Raw genomic sequence first — 24,496 nt, 5'->3', positions numbered from 1 at the left:
AAATGGAGCATTTTGTTATTGGTGAGTATGCCCTGGCTGGCTGTAATGGGGTGATTGAACCTGGCCTCTCAATATTTGCACTAGAATTAGTTGCCGCTTCTAACATCCAAGGTGATTAAATATTAATAAATCTTCTTCATTTATATTTTCATCATATAGATGTGTTACAATACGATATCCACCCCCTCTGAACCTGTGCATCCTCTGGTATGCACCAATTAATCTAGTTGCTGTTTGATTCATAATATGTTCTCCAAATCTTCGTCTAGTCCATCTTCATTGTCTCTGCTATCCAATCAATTTCATCTTCCCATTGCGGGATATCTATATCTTCATTAAGGTCTTCTATATTTATTTCTGTATATCTTTGTTTAAACAATTTCACTCTCTTCCCTGCAATTGGTATTTTTAACCTTGTGCCATTTAACTCCCGCAATGAGTAAGTCGCATTATCATGAACAATTGTTACTACATACGGTCCAAACCAACGTTTTAAAAACTTCCGTAAAGTGCTATATTGGTTGTCTAGACTACTATCATAAACAAGTACCCAATCACCTTCTTCAATTGCTTTAGGTCTCAATCAATGTTGCTTATCGAATTGTGCCTTGTTTTGTAACCTTGCTCTTTTTAACCTTTCCAATGCTATCTGGACATCTTCTGATCTTTGCTCCAATTGTCGAATCCTAATAGCCAAAAGTTCTTCTCTTGTCAATCCATCTTCCCATGATAGCATACTCCAAGTAAGTACCCTTTCTTCAATCGGCATAATTGATTTTCAACCTGTCATAAGTTCTACTGGCATATATCCTATCACCAAACTATGTGTTGTTCAATCAGCCCATAATGCAAATGACAAAAGCCGTGGCCACTCTCTAACTTTTCCATTACAAGCTTTAACTAATACTTTCACAATCGGTGGGTGACCACATTTGTTTTTGCATTCCCTTCCGGATTATAAGTAGTAGTCAATGATACTTTAACTCCACATCTTTCAAAGAACTTACGAGCTTCTTGTGCATTTAATTCTCCACGATCTGCAGTGGTTTTTTTCACGCATCCATAGCAGTAAATGACATCTTCAAGCAAAAACCTACAAATCCCCTTTGTAGATTTTGTCCTCAATACTCTTCCTTCTACTTGATTTGATAAATCTTCACGAGCTAAGACCAAATATCTCATCTGCCATAATTCAACTCGCATAATAACCAAATCAACAATCCATTTAAAATGAATAGCCAAAGGATACGTAGGATGAAGACCATCTCGATGTCGGATATTAGAATACGATTGACAGATTTCACATGACTCTACAAATGAGAGCACATCTCGATATATATTTTTCCACCAATATCGTTTCTTGAGTTTAGCAAAAGTAGCCCAGATTCCTTTATGCCCTTCCCATAAACTATCATGGAACTCCTTTAATAATTTTAGTTTTTCTTCCTTTTTGCCTATCACTCGTTGTGGCATCCCAATTCCTTTCTTCGATCTCTTCCATAAGAATCCATCTCGAAGTAAAAATCCATATGTTTTTTTTCTTATTTGTTTGAATTTTTCTGTAGACCAATTCCCTTGCTTAGTCAAGGTATTCAAGTAATGACCAATATCCAATAATTCTCCTTCATAAGATTCTTTAAGAAATAGCTTGTCTTCTTTGTTGAGATTTGATATTGAATAGAATTTCAATCCGACGTCATCAATGTCTTCAACCATTTCGTCTTCCCTCTCGTATCTTATTCGAGATAGCATGTCTGCTACTAAATTGTCCTTCTTAGTTACATGCTTAAATTTCGGATTTAGTGACTTAATATAAGCAATCCATCTCAACATTGGAATATCTGGCGTTGAACAGTTAGTAATCATTCCAAGCAATGGCAAGCAATCTGTTTCAATTACTACTACAACTCCAATCAAATTGTCCTTTTCAGCTTTCATAGCCGAAACAACTCCCCAAAGTTCTCTTTTGACTTACGAATATGCACGCTGACGAATACTTAAAACTTTAGCTCCAAATCGAATTGCAAATCTATTTCCACTTGAATCATCTTGATCCACAGCCCATCCAATGGCAATTAGACTAGCGTCCACAATAAGAATCACTGATCTATTGCACTTATAATCAACCTCCCTCAATATTAGAGGTGACATCAATAATTCCTTCAATCTTTGCATTGCCTGAATATGCCTTTCTTCCCATTTAAATTGGTAGCCCTTGCGCAACAGTTCATATAATGGATCCGCTATGTGAGCAAAATGAGGGATCCAAATTCGATAAAATATACATGCACCTAAAAACCTACGAACCTCTGTTAAAGAATCATAATCCTCTTTCATCCTTCCAATTACATCAACTTTAGTCGGATCTAATTTTCTTCCGTAAGATCTACATAAATGTCCAACAATCACAACCTCTTGTACTCTAAATACGGACTTCATACCTGATAATGTAAGATGAACTTCTCCAAGCCGAGTTAAAATCTTTTCACAATCTTGTATATGATCAACAACATATTTGCGACACCCCCTCTTATCTAAAGTTTCATCCTTGTCTCCTTCTCTGCACCCTTTTATAGGAACATCATCTAGAAAAGGCATAGTCTTTTCGGAAATAAAATCTCTCAATACCTTATTCATCCCATTCATCATATGCACAACTAAGTTAGTTGCGCTTTAAGGAAGAACGCACATTCTAACCAATCCAAGTGGTGTCCTCATCATTGTCATATCTCTACTTCCTTCGGCAAGTTGAAATTGATCATAACCTGAATACAAGTCATCCATTGAATAGATCGCCCTTCCTACAAACAACTTAGCAAATTCATCCACAATAGGTCCAATTCCTACATTCCTGACAGTTATTGTATTCACCAATTGCATATCTTGAATAAAATGTAGTAACCCATTCTTCTTAGGTATCATAAACCATCGACTAGAATATGGCACAAATGGGGGTTTCAATATTTTTATCTTCATTTCTTCTTTTAATAGTTCCGTCAATTTAGATAAATGTGCCCTCGATATTGGAATCGATCTTAGATTCCAAGCTACATGCGGTACAGTGAAGATAACCATAGGTGTTATAATATTCAGATCCACACACCCAATTTCATAAGATTCGAAGGCAAATGATCTACCTTGTTTAGCCAACATCTTTTTGAAGCAAGTAATTTCCTCCGACAATAAAGAACCATCAGAACCAATCTTCAATTCTTCAAAAGTCTCTTTAGTAAACTGATGTCCAATACTCATTGGATCTCTTAAACTTGCTTCTTTTGATGCTTCTCCCATTTGTTCCTTAGAATCTTCTGGTAATGATCCGATAACAGGCTTTACCTTCTTATCTGTCGTTTTATATCTCGTCTCTATAGTGACTTTTGGTGCTTGAAAAGATTCAAGTATGGTATAAACCTCTCTTGAATGAATCTCAACAATCTTATTATTATCTCCTAACTCAATAGATGTAATTAATTCCAATGAATCTTCCAGTCCATTTTTTTCATAAACACCCAAAATCCTCTCATCATCTTGCAATGTACCTATCTTGCGTAATTGTCCTTCAATATCATATAATCTTTTTCTTTCCTTTCTTTTAAAATCATCAACTTTCTTATACATAATATTTCCATTCTCCAATATACCAATAAAACTCGCATCAAAGGCACCTTCATCTCACGAGAGTACCTCCTCTTTTGTACCTCCATAATCTCGCTTTATAGTGGTACCTCTCCAAAATCCTTAAATCCTTCAACAATCTTTGGCAATGGTTTCTCCCTCAACCTATCTCGATTCCGTTCATGGTTAGGAGGTACTGTTAGAAATTGTACAACTTTCCTCCCATCTTCGCTATGTACCCTTGCATAAGCAGAACCATCGTCAAGTACTTTTGTTTCCATCTGTGTTGCCATAATATAAGGTTGTCCTAAAATTAACGGATAAGATATTGTATCTTAAACAAAGAAATGTTGCTCCGTCGCAACATCCCCAATCCAAATTTTGACATCTAGACAAGCTCCATATAATTTGCCCCGTGTATTATTAGCTGCTCATATTACCCATCCATATTCCATATCAATTGGCCATTTTTTCTTCTTATAAAGATCTTTAGACATAAGATTTATTTCACAACCATGGTCGACTAAAGCAACAATTGGTTCTTCTATATCTTCTACTTTCACCAATACCTTAGTAGTTGCCCTTGTCCAATGCTTTCGAGTATAATGGCTCAAAGTTTCTATTTCCTTATCACTATAATCTTCGAAACGTACTCGTTGATTATACCCATTCTTTTCATTTGTTGGTTGCTTGTAACCAATATCAACCTCTTCTTCATCTTTATATATTCTTACATCAATAGCATGACTCATTCCAGTTTTGTCCATTAATTGCATCTTTCGCTTAATGCTGTTAATGATAACATCATGAAACTCCTTCTTTGTAATTTCCAAAACTTCTTTCAATGTGAATTCCACCTTAGCGTTTAATATACGTTCTTCCAACACCTCTTTCAAATTTTTTGCCGCTTCAATGTCAGAAAGTAGCTTATAAGCAATTGATTTGTTCTTATCTTTTGTCTCCCTTGTTTTTTTCTTCCAATGATGCTGAGATATCCTTTACAGGCAATTCTTATGAAGCAGCCTCCTAAGCCTTATCTCCTTGAGTTTGCCTCTTAGAAGAATTTCCCTCTCTCGTATCATCAAAATTTCCTGGTTTCTTTTCTTCCATCAAAGCTTCATATTGACTCTTAGCAATATATGGATGAACTGAAAGAGACTCAACAAGATCCTCTCAACCTGTTGCATCACGTATTGTAGCTACAGTCCTCAATAACGCTTCTCGAGGTAATTTCCCTTCTTGTATTATAGAAATGGCAGAAGCCCAAAACTCACTAGTTTCCGTACTTCCACCAAGGTCATCATCTACTCTAGCACCATAACTTACACTTTCTCGTGCTGCTGTTTCATGCTCTTTTAAGTAATCTTGAACTAATGCTCTCATTCGTCCCTTGCCAAAATTGGTTTGAACAAGATCCTCCCTATCTTTTAATGCTATCTTCCCATCTTTTCAGCAAATAATTCCTTGCCGTATCATATTATTAAATTCATTGCAATCTTTCCTAGTGTGTGAAGCGTCATCACACCAAATGCATCTTTCTACATATCCTTGTTTTGAAACATTTTTCAAATTATTTTTAGAAGTATTCTCTTCAAGTCTTGCCAATTTGATTTGAAGATCTCACATTCCTCGTATAATTTCTTCCATCCCCATATCTGCTTTCTTTGATAAGGATGTCGAAGGTTGAACTGTAGGCATTGTTGGTGGTGTTGTACGTACTGGAGCTTTGGGTGCTTGTACTGTTTTCGGAATATTGCTCCTATCCTTCATCCTTTCTCTTTTTGCAAGCAACTCTATCGCATCTTCAATGTTCTTCTACTTTGTTGTCAATCCTTCATCTTCTTCTTTATCTTCAAGAAGGAGTTCCAATTTCCCTTGCAATTCTCCATCAGCAACTTGAAGAAATATATCAACTTTATTCGACTCCAATGTCAATTTTTCTACCTTTGATAATTGAGAGTACTCCCTCTCAAATTCCCTTAGTAGCTCTGTTGCTTGCAAATTCTTATTAGGCTGTTCAATCCATTCCAGAAACAGCTTCTTAGTAACGCGATCAGCATCTTCCAAAAAATATTCATCTTTCAATACATGTGAAAAAACCTCCCATGAATTCCCATAATGATCCGTAATCCATGTAATATGGTCTCTTATCTCTGATATCATGGCAAGTCCAAATAATTCAACCATTTTCTTCTCAAAAATCTGATTTAATTCCATTTCACGAATATAACATCTTAAATACATTGAAATATTCCTTCCATCAAATTGATCAATTTTAATGACCACTGCTTGGAATACTTTAGTTGCCAAAGCTTCTTTTCGATCATTGCTTTGTTGTTACTGCATTGATAATGAGAAGGCTTGAAACATACTAGCAATAGATGGATCCATGTGCATACCTTATACTTTAGAATAATCCCCACCAACAACTCCTCCCAAAGATCCTTCAAAATTTTTATTTTCGTTCTCCATAAAAATAAAAATAAAATCAAACGAAATCCAATACCTTCTACCTCAAGCTTTCACGTCGAGTTCACCACTTATGTCGTATTATGTACTAACTTGCTTGAGAACGCATTGGACGTCTGGCTGTAGGAGGTAGTATGGTGTTTCGCTAGTACTCAAGCAGTCTATCGGGTTCTTAAAAATCCAAATACAATCTATATCAGATTGCAATCTAAAAGCTTAATTCCAATATAAAACGCCTAGAGACCCTATATAACTTTAATCTTTTTGTTATTTTTATTTTATTTTATTTTATTTTTTATTTTTTATTTTTATCTTTATCGTTAATTACCTTAATCCTAGACCATGAACTTCGACAAGCTGTGATCATCAATCTGTCCTTCCGACTTATTGTGAAATATCTATCGCTAGTGTCTTTGTAAGCCCTTTCGAATGCTCAAGAAGTTCCAGTTCAATCCCGCTTACAAATTGTGAGGCTATGCTGCAATCCGCACCAATGTCCCTTGGCTGCTTGCCGATATTCCTCTTATCCCTGTCGGTAGGTCCCTAGTTATCATAGAAACCCTAAACAACCTCGAATTTGCCAACTCCCAATACCTCTTTAAACTGTTGGCAGATATCCTTTATCCGTACAGTCAGATTAATACAACCACGCATGCATTCAGCATACTCAACCTTCTAGACAACTCTGAATTTCAACCACAGAAGTATCTCCCATTCCATCAACAATCAAGAATACCAGCCTTTCCTCTCTTATGAAAAAATCCAGTTCACCAATATAACACTGACTTTCAATAACCCTCTTCTCAGTTTCCCCAAAATCCTATATATATATATATATAAAAAAAACTCCAATTCTCCATCTTTTTCTGAAAGCCCTGTAATTGGACCGCATTGGGTTGCTCGACCAAGTCAGGTCTCATACTAGATAAGAAGCCCATAATAGGACCTAGATTAGATGTCTTCTGAAATTGGATCCAATTGGCTCTCCGAACCAGGCTCACCCGACGTTGAATTGGTCCTTTCCTTTCTTGCTGACTACTGTTATTGGAATCGAATGGAGCATTTTGTTATTGGTGAATATGCCCTAGCTGACTGTAACGGGGTGATTGAACCTGACTTCTCAATATTTGCACTGGAATTGGCTGCCGCTTCTAACATCCAAGATGACTAAATATTAATAAATCTTCTTCATTTATATTTTCATCATATAGACGTATTACAACACGACATCGTGCCAATGAAATAGATACTGCAATTTATTTCAGTGCGACCTTAAATCTATGACTTCTTCTACTTCAAACTCTTTATTATTGTCACTTTTATAGGAGGAGGTGGAATTTGTCTTCTTCCTTGTATATCTACTATCTTATATGGTTTAAGAAGAGACACATGGAATACAGGATGGACCTTCATTGACTCCGATAGGTGTAATCGATATGCAATTGGATTGATTTGTTCAGAAATAGGAAAAGGTCCAAGCCTACGATAGTCCAACTTATCATAAAGACGAGTAGTCTTGATATTGTGATGGAATAACCATACCTTGTCACCTATGTTGAATTGTGGTTGTTCCTTCCTATATACATCCGCATTTATCTTTTGTCGTTCTTGAGCTTCTTTTAATTGCACCTTTATTATTACATATAACTCTGACAACCGATTTGCCATATCTTCTACCACAGGATTATCAAATTTTGAGAAATCAAACATGTCAAGTCGTAGATGATAACCATAATTGGCAAAGAAAGATATTTGTTACGTAGAAGAATGCACCGTATTATTATAAGCAAACTTTGCCAATGGCAGAAGAGTTGTCCAATCATCTTGTTGATAGTTGATGGTACATCTTAAGTATTGCTCGAAGACTTGGTTTACGCACTCTATCTGTCCGTCAGTTTGAGGATGAAAAGCCGAAGATAGTTTTATATCCACTTTTAAAATCTTAAAAAGGGTTCTCCAAAATCTTGACATAAATTGAGTTCTCCTATCTGATATAATATCCTTTGGTAATCCATGATAGCGATAGATATTGTCAATAAAAAGCTTAGCTGTTTCTTCACCCTATTAGATTTTGTACATGGCACAAAATGTGCCATCTTTGTGAAGTCATCTATAATCACAAATATAGAGTCATAAGAATTTGAGCTTTGAAGATCTGTGATGAAGTCCATAGAAACAAAAGACCATGGTTGTTTTGGAATGGATAATGGCTGAAGAAGTCCATAAGGTCAATGACGAGGAGTTTTTGATCTTGAGCAAACATCACATGATTGTACAAAATCTTTGACTACCTTCCACATTTGAGGCCACCAAAAATCCCTAGATATCAGCTCCAAAGTCTTATTGTATCCAAAATATCTTGTTGTTGGGAAGTTGTGACAAGCTTGAAGAACATGTAAACATGCTTCTCTTTCTAGAACATATAAGCATCCTTCAAAATAGAGTAGGTTGTTCTTGAACTCGAATTTAGAGGGATCATGAGATTTAAAAGAATTATTCTTGATATCATGAATGAGAGGGTCTGAAGATATACTTAACTAAACTTGCTTAAGAAAAGTTAAATCAACAGTCAATGATAATTTTATTACTCAAAGATGAAATTGCTCCGACTTCAAGAAAACTGTTCTTTATTGCTCAAAAGCTACATCTCCTTCTTTTAGTACAAAATAAGAACGTCTAGACAAGACATTGGACAAACCTTATTCTTTTTATGGCCAATAAGTGATGATGAACTCGAATCTTGATAAAGACATGCTCCAACGAGCTTGACGACGATTTAATATGCAACTTGACATGAAATACTCGAGATTTTTGTGATCCGTATATACTATATTGTGATGTAACATAGATAATGAGTGAAAGGGTGATGAAAATATCATGTTTTGAGAATCTCATTTCAAAAATTTTGTAGCAAATTATCTTGGAAAAATAGATATGAGTCAAAGGGTAGAAAAATTAAAGGTGCTAATGCTGCCTATTTACAAATTATACTTCTATTTACTTTGTAAGGCCATAAATAAGGCAAAACAAGGTAGATTAGAAAAATAAAGGATACAGGCATATGTAGGGAGGAGTTAGGAGTACAAATTAGTAAAAATTACCTCAAGAAGACGAAATTTGATACCTGAAGAGGACCAATTATGAACCTGGGTCGAAATCAGATCCCAAGGCATAAAACCGTGCTCTAATGGTGACTCAAGGGCTCTATGAGAGTTCAGAGAGCCGAATTATGGGATAGCCTTATGGAGGGATTTTTGAGAGGTAATTTCGTGTCGTTTGGATTAGTATTGGATTTTTGAGGGATTTTCAAAACAAGTGATGTTCTCTGTGAATTTAGATCTTTGAAAAATAAAACCAGTTTACAAATTTTTGGATTTCGTAACTTTTGTAGCATTTTTATAGGTGAAAATTTAGAAAATTATTGATATACTTGTTGTGAATGTGTATAAGAGATTTGAGGTCAATCGAATGGCTAGATCGATACATATAAAGATTTTTGTGGGCTAAGGTCTTGAGATTTAGGGTTTTGAGGACCAATAAGGTTTTTTTAGATATCTAGCAATTTGCCAATTGGATTGGAGAGATTTTTGGTTTTATCAGTAGAAGACTTGATTTTCTATATGTAAGTAAAATTTAAAAGCAATCGAATGGTGGAAAAAGGAGATATTGGTGCTGGAAGTTTGGCATCAGATTAGAGAAGGAGAGGCTGGCCGACATCCAAGCGGAATTTTGAGGTCATCGACTAACTGGTAAGTGTAATTTTTTTCAAAATTTGTGTGCTGGTTTTTAACTTAAACTTCAAGAAATATGCAAATTTTGAATTAAAATCAATAGTTTAATCTTTAGTTATTTAATTTTTAAACTTGTATTTAGGGTTTGGTTTGGATTAGGATTTGATTAGGGTTTAGGGTTAGGGTTTGGTTAGGATTTGGTTTAGGATTTAAGATTTAGAGTTTGGTTTAGAATTTGATTTAGGGTTTAAGATTTGGATTAGGGTTTGGATTAGGATTTAAGATTTGGTTTAGGATTTGATTTAGGATTTAGGATTTGGATTAGGGTTTGGTTTAGGATTTGATTAGGGATTGATTTAAAGTTTAGGATTTGATTAAGGTTTGATTAGGATTTGGTTTAAGATTTAGGTTTTGTCTAGGATTTGATTAAGGTTGGATTAAGATTAGGGGTTGGTTAGAATTCAAGGTTTTATTAGATTTTTGTTAGCATTTGATTAAGTTTTCTTTAATATTCTTTTATATTTCTTTAGGATTTTCTTATATTTCTTTTATAACTTTAATAAAATTTTATTGAGTTTGCTTAATATTTGATTATGATTGTTAATGTTTAATTATAAATTCTCTATAATCCTATTAGATTGTTAGGACCTTTTATTGTAATTTTCTTTTACCTTCCACAGCTAGGTGCTCAGTGCATTCTCAAGCAAGACTTCACGTAATATGACAATGGTGACTTGATTGGAAGCGCCTTCTAGATAATGATGCCATTCTTGAAAAGAATATATAATTGCAAGAAGTTCTTTGTCATGGATCTCATAATTGATTTCTACTGCTGAGAATTTTCTTAAATGAAAGGCTACTGGATGAAGTTTGTCATCTGTTCTCATTTGTGACAAAACTGCACCAAAGCAAAGTTTAATGCATCTGTTTCCATAAAGAACGCTTTAAAAAAATCAACACGATACACGATTGGTGCAGAAACAAACGTTGTCTTCAAAATTCAAAAGCAACTTTGACTTCTTGATTCCATTGGATTTTTTCTTTATAAGTCAAATGTGTAAGTGGAGCTACAATTCAAGAAAAGTCCTTGATGAAGATCCAATAGTAATTGGCGAATCCCAACAAGCATTGGACATCTCTTATTGTTTTTGGGATCTTCCAATCCATAATAGTTTGAATTTTTTTAGAATCCATCATAAGTCCATCATTTGAAATGATGTAACCTAAGAAATCGACTTGAGTAGTGTGGAATACACACTTTTCTATCTTGGCATAGTGTCCCGCATCTCTTAATTTTTGTAACACATGATGAACATGAGGTTCATGTTCTTTTGGATTCTTAGAATAGATCAAGATGTCGTCTAGATAAGAGACTACAAAATCATACAAAAACTCTCGAAAAACATCATTCATTAGATGTTGAAAAGCTGTTGGTGCATTTGTAAGTCCAAAAGGCATCACGTTGTATTCAAAATATCCATACCTAATTTGAAACGTAGACTTCCATTCATCTCCTTCTTTGATGCATACTAGATTGTATGCTCCTTAGAGATCTATTTTTGTACAGATCTTAGCTTGATTCAACTGATCAAGAAGTCTAGATATTAAAGTCAAAGCACCATCTATGAAGCTTCTAGGAAGCTTTCATATCAAATATTATAGAATTAACTTATTTTACCTATTTTTACTTACTTCTACCTATTTATATATGTAATTACTGGCTTACATGAGTATGTCCGTGACAGTCCTTGATAATTCACATACATCTATAGAGATCCATCTTTTTTCTTCACAAATAAGATAGGAGTCTTGGTTGGAGATTTAGAATGGTGTATGAAGTTCTTTGCCAAGTTCTCATCAATGTATTCCTTTAATGTAGCCAACTCATTCTGTAAGAAGCTATAGATTGGTCCAAATGGATGTTGAGCTCTTTTTTACAGATCAATTGAACAATCATAAGGTCGATGCTCTAGAAGAATATTTGTATTTTTTTTTTCAAAAATGACTTGGAATTCTTGATATTGGCTAAGAATATCACCTGACATTTTTCCATCAGTAAAAATGGGCATAGCATATATAACAAAAGATGATCTTTCTTTTGTAGCATGCATAAAAGTTCTCACACTTATCAGTAAAGGTTTGGATATACTAGACTTATGTACTTTTACTTCACTAACTTGATTTTGAATTATACTACCAAAAAAGTTAAGGTTACAAGAAATCCAATTTATTTGAGGGTTATATTTTTTTAACCATGATAATCCTAGAATAATTAGATTAGCAGGAGATCTTATTACATTAAATACTATTATATTATTATGATCTTTAATTGTTACATCTAAAAGAATAATCTCATGGATAATATTTTCAAAAAATAACAAATGATCATCTATGACTTTTACATGTATAGATTTAGTTTTCTTGATTAAAGGTATTTCTTGATTTTTGACAAAATCTTCATCTATAAAACAGGTTGAGACTCTTAAATCTAATAAGATAAAGAATTTGTGATTTTTAGGTCTTAAATAAATATCTATTATAAAACAAGGTGAAAGATGTGAGGAGAGAATAAGACCTTTACTAGGCATTGCACATGATTCCAGCCATATGGTCCCTATTGTAGCTGAAAAAACTCATTTTCCAACACATTATCTTCTTTGGTAATTGTACTCCTCATTTTGTAACTGCATTGCTTCTTTGGATAATGTTGATTAGTGTGTTTAGTTTTTCCATAATATAAACACAAATCCTCTTGGTAATGTTGAGTGTTTTCCTGCTTCGTGAAAGATTTAAAACATATCATATCAATTTGGATTGGATCCGGCCTTGATGAATATGTTTCAAAAAACTTTAGAGCTGATGCCATTATTTGACTTGTACCTCTTCAGCCAAGTCTTTGTTTTTTATGCCTTTCAAATAATTGATTATTGCATGCAATGGCTTGAGTAATAAATTGTTCTAAAGATTCTACTTTTGGCATTGTTAATAACAAATCTTTGATGTTATCCTTTAATCCATATCAAAATTGATTGATAACTGCTTTATCATTACAGTCCACATTGCAAGTGACGTTTTGGAATTCAGCAGCATATATGGTGGCTACTTGTGATCCTTGTCATAAAGATAAGAACTTGGTCTCTGCTATTCTTTTTTTATCACTTTTTTTAAATGTGGCCGCAAATATTCTAGAAATAAATTCAATTTATAAAGGAATTATGAATGTTTCTCTATTAAAACTGCAAACCAAGAGAGAGTACTTCCTAATAGAAGTGTGTCTATGAATCCGACTTGAGTAAATCCATTGGGATATTGGAAAGGATGCAACCTTAGATAGAGCTTGACTTGTTGTATAAATCCTTAAAATTTCGATCTTCTTCCATCAAACTTTTCAAGCATACTAATTTTTGCTCTTGTCATACTTGTAGAAGAAAAACTCTTTAGATTTGGTTGTGAGGTCGATCTACTTGCTTCCTTTAACTACACAATTTCTTGCTGTAGACTCTGAACTTCTTCCATAGGTATAGGTATAGTATTTCCATGATTCATATTCAAAATATGTGAGATTTCTACTCTTAGGGTGTTGACAAGTTCATAAAGATCTGTAATAGTTGCAAATCTATTTTCACATCCACTAAGAACAACGTCCATAATCTTTCCTTCCATAGACAATTCAAAAAAAATTTAAAAATTAAATTAGAGGAGGATAATTTGTAATCTCTAATAAAAAATTTCACAAAGATGGATAATCCACTCTCTTTAAAGAAAAAGATCAATGTTAGAAAACAAGATTTTTTGTTTTAAGGTGGCTACAAAATACAACAATAGAAGGAAGATAATCTATTCACTTCTAAAACAAGATAGAAACAGTATGTTACCACTCTTATCAAATTGTCAAGGACATAAATCTCAAAGAAAGAGAATCCTCAATATATTCTTATGTCATTGAAGAGAACTAGAAAGTCACTCCAAAGGTAATGTAATATTAACTAGAATGGCTATTGCCAAAAACAAGAAGATTAGAAAGACTTAAAACAAGACTAAGGACTAGAACGGCATTGACAAGAATAAAGGAGGCTTCACTCTTGCTTCTTTACATACTTATAATTAGAAGCTATATTATTAGAGTAGAGAGAATTTGCCTCCAAAAAGCACTGGGCTCTTGGCTGCTACTAATTATTCAATCAAGTCTTAACATAAGAAAGACTAAGTTTATATCTATATATATATATATATACATATACAATACTTTTAGATACTATTACATCAAATACATAAATCTTAAGTTTCTAAAAATATCCAAAATATGATAAAACCTCTAAATTCTTAAATATCCTTATAAAATATTATTCTTGAAATTCAATTAAACTCATATCTTCCAATTGGACTATTCAAACACACTTAAATTTTATATGAAGTACTAATGTACTTCTAACAACTACTACAACAAATTTCAATTGCAAAATCATTGCGGATCTTAAGATATAACCAAAATCCTATTAGTAGCTTCAAACCCTAATTTTTATACACCTGTATGTAATTTTCTTCATATCTCACAAACTAAGCACTAAAATGCCACAAAATTTGTATGTATAGTTTTTCACCACAATAATCTACTTTTTCTAAAAGGTTTGAGCAGTCTCCTTGAAGCCCATTGGGAATGGCCTTCGACCAATAAGAATGAAGATTCTCATTCTTTGCCTTCATCCAACTATGTCTTGCTTTCATCCCTCCCAATAAGCCTCTTACTAGTTTAGATTTTCATCTTTAGGCTCTAATCTCTTCTTAAGGCTTCATACTAAATATTTAGGTCTTATAATTTTTTTAAATGTTATAATCAAAATAGATAAAATTCAAAATAATTTTTTTTATATCCACTCTCTTTAAATTAATCTATTAACCATTCTAACTTACACTAAGACTTATGAATATATTATATGTTTTAACTAATTTTTACATACTATAAGCAATTACAGTACAACAACATGGTGATGTCTTATAGGACTTCTAAAACATGTTGACTTTGCTAATCTCATGTCTTAATTTGCAAGGCAAGGTATCTATGTATACACCACATAATTACCTTGTTTCACAAGCTATTACATAAATTTAATTTGTTCCACAAGCTACCAACATGTGGTTAGCTTATTGGCCAAGTTTCTAACCTACAAACACATCTAAAGTTAAAACCACTTCTATGAAGCTTCTAAAAAGCTTTTCTAGAGGACTTTATGAAATTAATCTATATTTACCTACTTCTACCTATTCATATAAGTAATTATTGAGATAAATATATATATCTGTGACAACAATAGAAGCCGAGTATATGGCAGCAAGCCATGTTACAATGGATGCAATATAGCTTAGATGACATTGGAGTAGTACAAATCAAAGCAACTTCAATGGAATGTGACAATCAAGGATGTCTTGCATTTGCAAAGAATCCAAAATATCATTCAAGGACCAAACACATTGACATTTAACATTACTTCATAAGAAAGAAAATTGAAATGGAAGTAATTAATATAAAGTATTGTACAACGGAAGACATACTTGTTGATTTGTTGACAAAGACATTAGTAAAGGATAGTCGTTACATGTTGACAAAGGCATTAGGATTGAAAGCCTTTGACTATTAGTAGAAATATTAAATTAAATAAATAAAAGTGAAAGTAAAATAAGTTATATTATAAAATATATTTTTTAGATAAGTTGCTATTGATCAAAAAGTTTGCTTTATGATATGTAAGAAGGCCAAGAAATATGGTACATGAAAAGACAAAAGATCTTAAGAGTATAAAAAATTTGCTAAAAGCTTATTTTTATAGTAGATAAGATAGCTATGGATAGTCTTAATAGAATGTTGGATGGATATATTTATTAAATGATAGAAGTTATCCATTAAGGTAGCAACGACTACCTATAATTAATGGATGTTGGAAGTCAGAGACATCTTATTCCATATTCTCTTTGTGAGCAACTTTATTAATGCTATGTGTTGGTGATTTTAAAGTTTTTTTTTTTTTTTTTTTTTTTTTTTTTTTCAATAATTTTTATATATTTATACAAAAATTAATATTAATTTATCACTCTTTATATAAAATGAAATAGAATGTTTGATTTATGGATATAAAAGTATAAATGATATTATTATTATTATTATTATTTTATTAATTAAAATATATTTATTTTTATCAATTAAATATTTATATTATGTACTTATATATTTATAAATCTTATCCTTATTATTATTGATATAATTGATATAAAATTTAGCTAAAAATATTATACATCAATTAAAAAGTTTCTATAATATCTAAATTATCATAGTCTAATAAATAAATAGAAGTATTCATAAATTTTCTATTATAATATTTGATATGACATGAATGTATTGTCTATATTACAATAGGCTATTAGAATTTTTTAAACTTTCATAGTTCTAATTTGTGCAACATAATGGATGTCTCAACAAGCGCATATTTAGGATGTAGAAATTCATTAAATTTTTTAAAAGATTTAAAAAGTCATCTATTTATGTATTTATTTGTAAATTTTAATGATAAACATCAGTTATGGTAACTAGAATAAGGTAAAAAATAGTAGAATATAACTACTTCAAAAAACACATTCTAAAACCATTAATTTCATAAATTTATTTATTTGTTTGCTTATTTATTTCCGCTCGTTAGGTTCATGCTTTTCAATTCAAAGTTTAATAAGAATACAACGGTATTCTCCACAGCACCAACACAACAGTGTAGAACCCATGCAACTATCACTCAAATGATCAGCTTAATAAAGAAAAAATAGTGTGTTTGCTGGAATTAGTATCCAATGGAGTCCACGTTTGAAGTGGCTCAGGCCACAACTGGTCCATTTCACATATAAGACAACAGTATTAGAAAAGATTCTATTCACACAGCAGCGACGAACGAGAAACAGACGGAGAGGGGACCCGCCACGTCAAGACCAACGACTCCGACGAGGCCCTCCACGCCCAACCTCATTCAAACGACGAAAGAAAGGAGGATCGGGGGGAACGGGGTAGAGCTAACCAGATTCCCCAGGCGCACTGCATGTTCCCGGTCGCGTTCTCAAGGCCATCGCTTACGCAGGAACCTCCCAGTCAAAGTTCAAACCTCGGAGCCAATTTGACTGAGAAACTGGGAACCGGATCCAAAATATTGATGCCAAAACTGCCCCCCCCCTCCACACCAAAGCAACGCACGAACGAACGAATGAACGAATGAACGAACGAACGAACGAACGAACGAACGAATGAATGAACGAATGAACGAATGAACGAACGAACGAATGAACGAACGAACGAATGAACGAACGAACAAACGTTTCTCTCTCTCTTTCTCTCTCTGATGACAGATTCTGAAGGGACCACCGGCTAATCCGGTTCCGCTGGACCCCTCGTCGTCTAATCGCCCCTTCCGAGGTAGCAGTTGGGTTCTGGCGATGGCAGGTGACGAGATCCGTGATTTTGGTTGTGGTGGAGCTCGTTGGATGTAGCTAGTCAGATAGGCGGAGAAGCTGTTGATGTGGGTGTGTGAGTGTGTCTCTGTGTGTTTGTGTGTGTGTGAGTGTCTCTGTGTGTGTGTGTGTGTGTGTGAGTGTGTCTCTGTGTGTGTGTGTGTGTGTGTGTGAGTGTATTGGGGATGTGTTGCTGCTTTTTCCTGAAGCGATGGGGTCAGCTCCTTCTGGAAGTGTGTCAGGAATGGGTTTAGTGTAGTATAGGGAAGAGGGAAACGGAGGGGAATGCTATCTTACCATACTGTTTATTTTATTTTATTTTATTATCGTTATTATTTTTCTCTTGTCTTGCTCATCGCCCTCTCCTTCGACGTCCTGTGTGGGCAGCTCTCCTGCAGTGCATTGGCGTTTGTTGGGTTGGATTTTTAGGGGTAAGAATATTTAGGGTCTGATCCTCCGGTGTTGGCTTTGATGCGTCCTTGTCTCGGTAGCGGTACGTTGGGACAGTGTACCTGGTGTGGGTTAGTAGGGTGGCAGCGTCAGGAACTGGTGTAACATGAAATGCTTGATGTCGACACCGCCCTGGGGGTGATGAGAGGAGTGTCGTGATTGGCTTCTAGGGGGCTGTTATCGAGGGTCGAAACCTTATTTTGGGGGTTTAAGTTGTTCAATTAAGTGTTACATTAGGTTTGAATTTCCTTAGTCATGGATATTGGCAAAGTTGTAAAGTTCTCGTGGTGAAGGTGGTCTCTGCACATTATTCCGTCCAGAATGAGATCAAGGATGCGTTTGTTTTTTGTCCCGGCGCTATTCATTGAAGACTGATTCTGGGACAACGATCAGGAGATGAGTTTCTTTGTTTGCATTTCAGCGAACGAGAGCAGCCTTTCATTAGCATACCTCGACGGAATCGCGACCTTAACTCGCGTATGTATGTCTGGGCAACGTCAGGTGCACACAGTTGTCGTCGACAAAATTCGATTAGCAGCTGCAGTCGTCCTCGACATTAGTGACCCACCAGGCAGCTCGTCACAGTTGCAAGTGCACGGAACTCCTTAACAGTAAACCTGTATACTGGGTTGACATGTTTCTCAGGATTGCATTGGAAATCTGGGTACTTTATGTGAAGGTTCGGTAAAGAGACCTGAGTCGGCAGGTTTGGATTTGGTGGCGTTGATAAGGTGGGCTAGGCAACCATGGGCGAAGGTTGGTTCTCAGTTACATGTTCGCCGTCGGTCCCATCGGAGGGGGCGGCACGTTTCAACGGTTCCTAAATCTTAGTTCAAGGGTTGCAACAGTTGCAGGTGCTTGCTGGCAGCACATATTATTTTGATATTTCTGCTTGTCATTGACTTGTCCTAGTCAAATTAGCCTCACTTTCATCTGTTATATGCTATGATGGTTTATGCCCTTCATCTATTGAGGCTTATTGAGTATCTTAGCCCTTATTTTTCAGGCAATGACATGTTCACCATTGAAGCTTCGCAATCGTGTGTCTTACCTGCACAGGGAAGAATTGTCACGGCTTTTCTCGCTTGGTCGCAGTGCGGAGCAGCAAATGTGACAGAATGCCAGAGAGGTCGTGGCATTTACTGCTGGTTATACCAGTACTTCTAAGCTTGTACGAAGCCGCAGTTTCCGCTACTCCACAGGAAGGTGGGTAGTGATCAGATGAAGTCCACCTTATTTCTTGGTCACTTTAGTATGGCCACAGTTCGTTCTTGTGGACTTGTAGATTTCTAAAGCATTTTGGAGGACGTGGAATGAGTATGTCACTCTGCAACTCAATTTGGGGGAAATCGCTGCAGTGGGCTACTTGGTGCTCTTCGTTGATGTTATGAAGTTTTAATCCTCTGTATTTCCTACTAAACCTAGTCTCTGTTGGTTCATACTATTTGTTCTCTTCAGAGACCTAGAGACCTGATTATAGACTACATTTGTGACTAGACTTGCAGTGTATTATCTAATTTTGTTCTGGTGATGTGAGATGTTGTTTAAGGTATAGTATCTGAGGTTAAGATCTATGAAACTGAGATCAGGATTGGGTGCAGTGAAGTTCTGATAGTTCTGATAGTTCTGTGTTTCAGCTGCTGTGTTGGCACAGCTTAAGGATATCTGGAGTATAGGAGACAACAAAGTGAATCGCTGGAATGAAAGTGTTGATGCTTGCAATGGGCCTTGGCCTGGCATCACTTGTGGGCTCAAAGATGCAATTACAGTTCCAAAAAAGTGCCTTATCTCTAACACTTCTTGCAAGGTCACTCACTTGTAAGATCTCTTTCCTGATTATTGATAAAAATATGTATGCTTTTAATATATAAACACACTATGCTCGAATTTCGATTTCTTACCCTTATCTTTGTCTGTGCTCGTTACAGAAGATTTATCATTTTAAATTTTGGTCGCGTCTGGGCTCGTTGTAGACCTTTCTTTTTTGTTTAATATAAAGCTATGCTTGATAGTTTATCTTTTTCAGTGAACTATGCACGGAGTCTGTTGCTGAGTTAACCCTTGTAATTCTTGATTGCAGGGATTTATCGAACAGTAGCCTCACCGGGGAGATTCCGTTCATCCTGGGAGGCTTGTCTAACTTGCTGTCTCTGTAAGTTTGTTGCTTATCTGCGCTCGCCTCGTCTTGTCTTGAAAGCCGTGTGTATTTCTATTTTAGTTGAGAATGGCTTTATTATTATTACATTTAGCTTGCTTTGTGTTGAATGTTGAATCCATTTGTATAGCTTCATGCTCGCGTATGCCTCAAAATTTATGAGGAGTATCGAAACCATGCCTGCATTGTATTTACTGCATAAAGAATCCCAATTCCGTCAATTGAGCCCATGTAGATGTTTTTGAAGATGCTTATCTGATATCTCACTGTATTTCTTACCTTTCATTTCATTTTACAACAGAATTTGTAACCTAAATCCGGATATTCCACGTTGTTATTTACAGGGATCTACACGGAAACCAACTTGTAGGAGAGGTTGCTACACAACTTTTCTACGGCTTTCCACATCTCTGCCACGTTGACTTCTCCTACAATTACTTCAATGATACCATTCCAAAGCTCAATCGTGCTAAAATAGAGGATTCAAATTGGGAACACAACTGTTTCTCAGAGTACGGTGGATGCCGACTACTACCTAACATGCGTCCCTTGTGTGAGTGCCAAAACATGACTGCACTGTTGCTCCCCAAGTGTCCTTCATGGGTTCGAAAAAACCCTATTGTCCTTTATGTCCTAGTGGGTGTTTGTCCCTTCAGTGTAATCCTCTGCAGCTTCCTCGTTGTAATGTTTTGCTTCTTGCGGAGACAACGGAAGAATCCAATCATTAGGAGGACGTGTTCGTCGAAGATTCAGTCTGTCGAGTGCAGGCCGTTCACATACCAAGAGCTAGAGGAAGCGACAAATAATTTTCATGATAACCGGTTACTTGGCTGCGGTGGCTCTGGAAGTGTTTACCAAGGCAGGTTCGCTAATGGCTCATGCATGGTCGTCAAGCAGTTGGTGAAGGCAGCAGATTATGGAGACACTGATTTCTGGAAGGAGGTTCTTACTATCGGGGCCATTCATCACCCTAATGTGGTTCGACTTCGTGGATATTGTAAAGAATCTCGAGGTCTAGAACGTCTACTAGTGTACGATTACATGCCTAATGGTTCCGTCCTGGACGCTTTGCTCAGCAATGATGTCCATTTACTGCCTTGGAGTCGACGGTACAGCATTGCTCTGGCAACAGCTTGTGGGTTGGAATATCTTCATGAACACTGCTCGCCGCGCATCATCCACAAGGGTGTGAAGCCGAGCAACATCCTTCTTGACAGAAATTTCACTGCAAGGGTCGGTGACTTTGGTCTTGCCAAAATTGGCTGTTCAGAGCAAACCCACATCGGACCACAAGTGTTTGTAGACCCAGATTACGTACTGACTGGAAGGCTGACAGATAAGAGTGACGTTTTCAGCTTTGGGATGTTTCTGTTGGTCCTAATCAAGGGTCGACAGGTTCTTGAGACTCCAGGTGCGTACTCCGGTCCTCGAGTTCATGGGCGATCTGGATGAGTTACCATAAAGCACCAATTTTGCGGCATTGTCTTATGGAGTCCAGACAGGGCTAAAGTCCTGTCTCTTCACTTCTTGCTTTATAAGAGGTCTGAACAATTGTAACATCCTGTTGGCGTGATCAATAAGTTAATCATTGTCTGCTTCCATTGTCTCACAGGTAAAGCGCAGCTTTTCTCCAGAATACAAGTGCTTGCGAAAGCTGATGATCCCTCCGATTTTGTGGATCCGCGCCTGAGAGGTGTCTTTGACAAAACGCAAATTACTCTTTGCGCACAAATTGCCCTGCTTTGCACAAGAATTCTTCCAGATCTACGACCAACTATGGGCGAAATACGGCGAATCTTAGATGGGACTGCGAATATACCTTTGACTACAAGTTTGATTAACAGCCCAGGTTCTTCCTCCCGTGGCAGCTTCGCTTCCGAGTGCCCTACCCCGTCCATTGGAAGCTGTTATGGACACCGTGCTGGAAGCTTCATTTCTGATTGCTACATGTCCTCCAGCATTTGCCATGGAGGATCTGACAGCGTCTAATCAGATAGTTCCAAATTACCAACTTCCTTGACTATGGATTGCCTCGTGAGAACAGTGCACACGCAGCTGCCGAGGATATCTTGAAGTCGTTATGAAAGTGATTTGTCATTAAAGAATAAGGCTCAGCGATTGAATTGGAGCTCATTTTAGCTCTCTGATAGCAAGAATCAATAGTGGAAATGACTTCACATATCTGTCGATCGATTGACCTTTTGTGACATCCGAGCTATTATCCTTATCTACAGCAACACTACAGGTGATCTGATGTATTGCCATTCGAACCTTCCCATTGGCCTGACATGACAGTATGCGGCAAGGCTAATCTTGGGTGGAATGTCTCGAAGCATGTCAAGCATGTCACGACACGAAACTAAGTATTGCCCTGAATGTTCTGAAGTTAACGAAATTTTGCCTGAGACCGCGTTCCTTTGTATTTTAGACGTCGATTGACTCACTTCCAGGCCTATCGATGCGAGCGCTGTTCAATTGGAAACGAAGAGTTAAGTCCTCACAGTTTTATTATGTGGTTCCTCTGGTGGTGGAGTTGGTCAACTCCTGTAAATATTCACTTATTTGATATTCAAGTGCTCCCTTTCTTGCTGATATGATGTGCTTTGTTACTATGCCATTTTCTTCCTCTTTGGATAATCTATTTTAGGATCAGCGTTTGATATCTGCAGTGGGTTAAATACTGTTTGAGATGCATTAGCATTAGTCTGCTTGAAGCCTAATTCAGATTCTGAGGTTCATGATCAAGCTGAATTCAGTTTTTCATCTCCAACATATTCTTATGTGGATCTCTTGTGTGCCATTTTACCTCAGAGATGTGATGTAGAAAGGATCAATTCCTTCATGTCTTAAGCGTGGTGATTTTAATCAACAATCTCAAGGCATATTCATTTTGTTGCAAGTGGAGTGAAGCTTTGGGATCTATAGGTATTTGATAGTTTGCTAGTGCTTTTGATGGTTCAATACCGAAGTATATATATACTAAGGCGTAATCTGATAGAATGATGCATCAGACAGATGGATGTATTGATACGGTTTCAAGCCCAAGTCATTGGCAGGACAAAGTTTTCATTTTTACCTCACATTTTTATATATTTTTCATGTGTGATTTCATTTGTATTAGTTGACAAAAGTTCCTTAAGAACCACTAAGCCTGTATGTCAAATATCTAAATTAATTAAATGTTCTTTTTTAGTAAACATCTCTTCATTATTTCTTGAAAGATTAATTTTAAAATATTTTTTTATTACCACTTCTTTATTCTTTAAATTCTATTTCTAATAATAATGCTAAATTTAATACTAGTATAAAATCAATGTACCTAAATTTTATTTTTTTAAAAAATATTTTTTCACAATTAATGTTATTCTAAATTTTTATTTCACATGAAGTTTTAGATGTCTAATTTATACCTTATATGTATATATATAAATATATATATATATATATAAATATATATAGTTAGATGTTTAAATTTATAATCAGAACATTGTGAAAGTGTATACAGTAAAGAAAACATTTGATATAAGCAAATTAAAGATGCAACTGAGTAAAGAGTTTGATATAAAATCTCTAAGACTTGCTATAGAATTTTTGACATAGATATCCATGGAGAGTGAAAGAAATGTAGACTTTAGATATCCTATAAAAATATATTAGATAAGTATTAACGTATTTTTTCATGGAAAAAACAACATCAATAAGTATTCTTTTTTAGTATCTGGTTTCAGCTTATCTTCAATAGAATATCTTAACATTGAAAATGTAGCCAAAAAAATGCTTATTATTCTACATGCAAGAGCAATAGATAGTATCATGTATAGCATGGCATGTGCTAGACTTGATATCTTATATGTTGTAAGTGTAGTCAACATATATTTGACAAATTTAGAGAAAAAATTGATAAGTAGTAAAATAGATGCTTTATAAGATTTGTTAATGCTGATTTTGCTAAAGACATAAAAAGAGGTCTACCACAAGTTGACTTTATTGATGGTTAGTGGACCTTCAAGATGGACTTTACAATTAATAACTCATTTAAAAATTGAATTAAGTATATATATTTATATTATTGGTAAAAGTGGAGTATATCCAATATATTAATTAGTGTATTGAGTACAAGGCATATAACAAAACAAAATACAATGAGTTGGCCAATAAATAAAGCACATCTTCTAGTAGTCATTTATATATATTTTAGAAATTAGTGTTAGTTCTAACATTTATAATAATACCATTGTGGGAAAATTTTTAAATTCTATACAATTATTTTCAAATGTCTAGTGCTAATCATTTTCTTAGCCATTTAAGTTTTATTCTACCTATGGAGCACATTAAAGTATATTAATATTACAAAAGCAACAAAAAAATATTTTTCTTTAAATAAATTACTAATAAAGTTTTTTTTAGTAGATCACATTTTCTTACATTATGATAGTTAGAAAAATATAAAAATAAAAATAGATATAATATATTATGATATTCAAATGCCATTGTTGATGGCAAGGTTTAATTGGAGAACATAGATACAAAAGCGAATAGAGAAAAAATATTGACAAAACCAACAATTGTTGAAAAGTTTAATTTGTATATGAGC

General features: G+C 35.1%; 1 protein-coding gene across 4 annotated transcripts; it reads left to right on the top strand.

The window, feature by feature from the left end:
* Positions 1-17,265: 17,265 nt before the first annotated feature.
* Positions 17,266-22,982, top strand: LOC112282629 (protein CLAVATA3 INSENSITIVE RECEPTOR KINASE 1). Of its 4 annotated transcripts, XR_016502884.1 has the most exons (7): positions 17,267-18,601; positions 18,807-18,953; positions 19,385-19,565; positions 19,828-19,899; positions 20,247-21,313; positions 21,515-22,390; positions 22,714-22,982. XR_016502884.1 is itself a non-coding variant. In XM_024520504.3 (6 exons), the coding sequence occupies exons 1-6, from the start codon at positions 18,520-18,522 to the stop codon at positions 21,889-21,891; spliced, it is 1,890 nt and encodes a 629-aa protein (XP_024376272.1). In that variant the 5' UTR covers positions 17,266-18,519; the 3' UTR covers positions 21,892-22,494. The 4 variants fall into 4 exon arrangements, 3 of the variants coding, with proteins under 3 accessions (XP_024376272.1, XP_024376271.1, XP_024376273.1); XM_024520504.3 differs by lacking the exon at positions 22,714-22,982 and having other exon boundaries at positions 17,266-18,601; positions 18,843-18,953; positions 21,515-22,494; XM_024520503.3 differs by lacking the exon at positions 22,714-22,982 and having other exon boundaries at positions 21,515-22,494.
* The last annotated feature ends 1,514 nt before the right edge of the window (positions 22,983-24,496 follow it).

This window comes from Physcomitrium patens, chromosome 5 (assembly GCF_059467195.1).
Source record: "Physcomitrium patens ecotype Gransden chromosome 5, ASM5946719v1, whole genome shotgun sequence".
NCBI classification, from domain to species: Eukaryota; Viridiplantae; Streptophyta; class Bryopsida; order Funariales; family Funariaceae; genus Physcomitrium; species Physcomitrium patens.
This window is presented reverse-complemented; position numbering and strand designations above follow the sequence as displayed.

Coding starts and splice junctions, on each gene's coding strand:
- LOC112282629 (XM_024520503.3), top strand. CDS start 18,520: ATGTTCGCCGTCGGTCCCATCGGAGGGGGCGGCACGTTTCAACGGTTC. Junction 19,566..19,827: donor TCTTGCAAGGTCACTCACTT/GTAAGATCTCTT, acceptor TCTTGATTGCAG/GGATTTATCGAACAGTAGCC. Junction 21,314..21,514: donor ACAGGTTCTTGAGACTCCAG/GTGCGTACTCCG, acceptor ATTGTCTCACAG/GTAAAGCGCAGCTTTTCTCC.